Source organism: Triticum urartu, chromosome 7 (assembly GCF_003073215.2).
Source record: "Triticum urartu cultivar G1812 chromosome 7, Tu2.1, whole genome shotgun sequence".
In the NCBI taxonomy this organism is placed as follows: Eukaryota; Viridiplantae; Streptophyta; class Magnoliopsida; order Poales; family Poaceae; genus Triticum; species Triticum urartu.
The window spans coordinates 481,210,021-481,211,959 of record NC_053028.1 but is presented as its reverse complement, the minus strand read 5'-3'; the positions used below and the strand labels follow the sequence as shown (position 1 = coordinate 481,211,959).

The window sequence follows — 1,939 nt, the reverse complement described above, 5'->3', positions numbered from 1 at the left end:
GCCTAACCTACAAGCCTGCTTGCTTGGGTTGCTCTCTTCACAAGCATAGAACACCGGTGGCCACACCGCTGGTGACATATCCAGCCTGATCCCGCAGCTGGGGGAAGGGAACAATGTTCTGCGTAGACGCGGTCGACATCGGCAAGGGAGAAAATCCACAGTCGGTGCGTCCCAATCGGGGGTCACCGCGGTATGGGCCGATGCCACGTCCTAACCGCCCTTCTAGCTATAGCCCAACGTCCGTTTCGAAAATATTATTGCATGTCAACAAAAATTATACTAGTATCGTTGTTCCGTTTCGAAAAAAAGCATATAAGCTCTTACTTCTTACCCAAAGGATCTTTTTATGCAACAGACACAAAATATCCATTCGACTGTTCGAAATTACTTTCACTGTTGATCTGATGTCGAGGTAATTGCTGCATCGCCACCAAAACCCACCATCTCTTAAGCTAAAGTAGACCGAGCTAACCCCTATATTAGCATATTACTAAGATAAACAGGAGGCACTGTAGAATCATTTAGGACGTGAGCTTGTCAATCTGAATGTGGAGGGACACCAGCTTAGCCCCGGCCAGCAGCTTGGGCGGAACTGTGAAGTAGGTCAGCTCCTGCACGGCGATGTCACCGGGATCCCTGCTGCTTGTCACCTCCATTTCCACCTTGACGGTGTCGGTCCTGCCTTTGGGCTCCCCCGGCGAGCCATTCGCCCATAGCTTGGCCACGTAGTGCGGCAGTGGGGACGCCCCCGCTCTGATGCAGACGACCGACACGGCGATAGGCGCGCCGATGTCAAGCACGCTGCCGACCAAGAAAAGCGCGCGGCCGTTCTCCTCCGCGAACAGCAAGAGCCGTGGCTCCGACAGTGGCACTTGCAGCTGGAGCGCCTTGCCATACTGGATCCTGTGCATGGGCATGGGATGCACGGTGCTGATGTGGTGGGAGAGCACCGGCGGCGGGCCTTCATAGCCGCAGACGGGCACGGGGCATTTGCAGGGCGCGAGCGGACACACGCTCTGGTGATCGCTGAGCTTGTGGTAAGTGACGTAGAGCCCACAGCCTTCGTGTGGGCACTCCACCCTCACCGAGGAGAGGACGGCGTCCACCGCCGTGTTCCACACGTCGAATCCACTGCCACGCTCGCACTTCTGGCACTGCCGCTGGTTCCCGAGGCGCTCGATGCGGCAGTTCGCGCAAGCCAGGCGCCCTCCCTTGCACTGCACAAATCAATCGAACAACACATCAATCAAGAAACCTACACCTTGCTCGATCAGCCAAACGGACGAGGTGTATTCCAACCTCATACACTGGAGGCTTCAAGGGGCGAAGGCACAAGGGGCACAAGGTGAGGTCCACCGAGACCGTAGAGAGCTCCATCGTCGGGTCTTGTTCCGTCTGCATGATCTCGCCCTCCTCGTGCACAAGCATCTCTCGCTTTATTAGGGCCGGGGCATTACAAAGCTTTACCATCACATATTCATACTACTTCAAGGTGCATTAAATCAACACATGCAAGTATCAAAAGGAGAGTCACTGCATGCATGCATGCGTTGTAATTAATGCATCGGTAAACGCAAATTATTGAAATATATCGAGTGCAGTGCTTTGATGTGTCGCGTCAACTCATACAAGACTGAGAAGTTTGATTACTACAACGCCCTCTCGCCTTAACCGCACCTTCCTTTGGCTGCATGACAGGTGGGCCACTGACCTGTTGGGCCCACCTATCATGGACGCAAAGGCAGGAGCAGTAAGTCAATGAAGTTGCATCCCTCCCTCGCCCATGAGCGTGGTGGCTGGCAGGACTAGGAGAATCTTCTTCGTTCGCTACACGCTCTCCCTCCGGTATGCGGTGGACATGCAGCAGTTCAATCGGTGTCAGATGGCCAGAAGAATATTGTAGTACTCCTCCACTGTAGTAGTACTCCCGAAGAGGCGA

The 1,939-nt window shown here is 54.4% G+C and overlaps 1 protein-coding gene across 1 annotated transcript; it reads right to left on the bottom strand.

The window, feature by feature from the left end:
* Nucleotides 1-521: 521 nt before the first annotated feature.
* LOC125523246 (putative E3 ubiquitin-protein ligase SINA-like 6) lies at nucleotides 522-1,428 on the bottom strand. Its single transcript, XM_048688296.1, has 2 exons — nucleotides 1,363-1,428; nucleotides 522-1,217 (listed from the first exon to the last, which is right to left on the bottom strand). Exons 1-2 carry the CDS (start codon nucleotides 1,426-1,428, stop codon nucleotides 522-524), a joined length of 762 nt encoding a protein of 253 aa, XP_048544253.1.
* Between the last annotated feature and the right edge of the window lie 511 nt (nucleotides 1,429-1,939).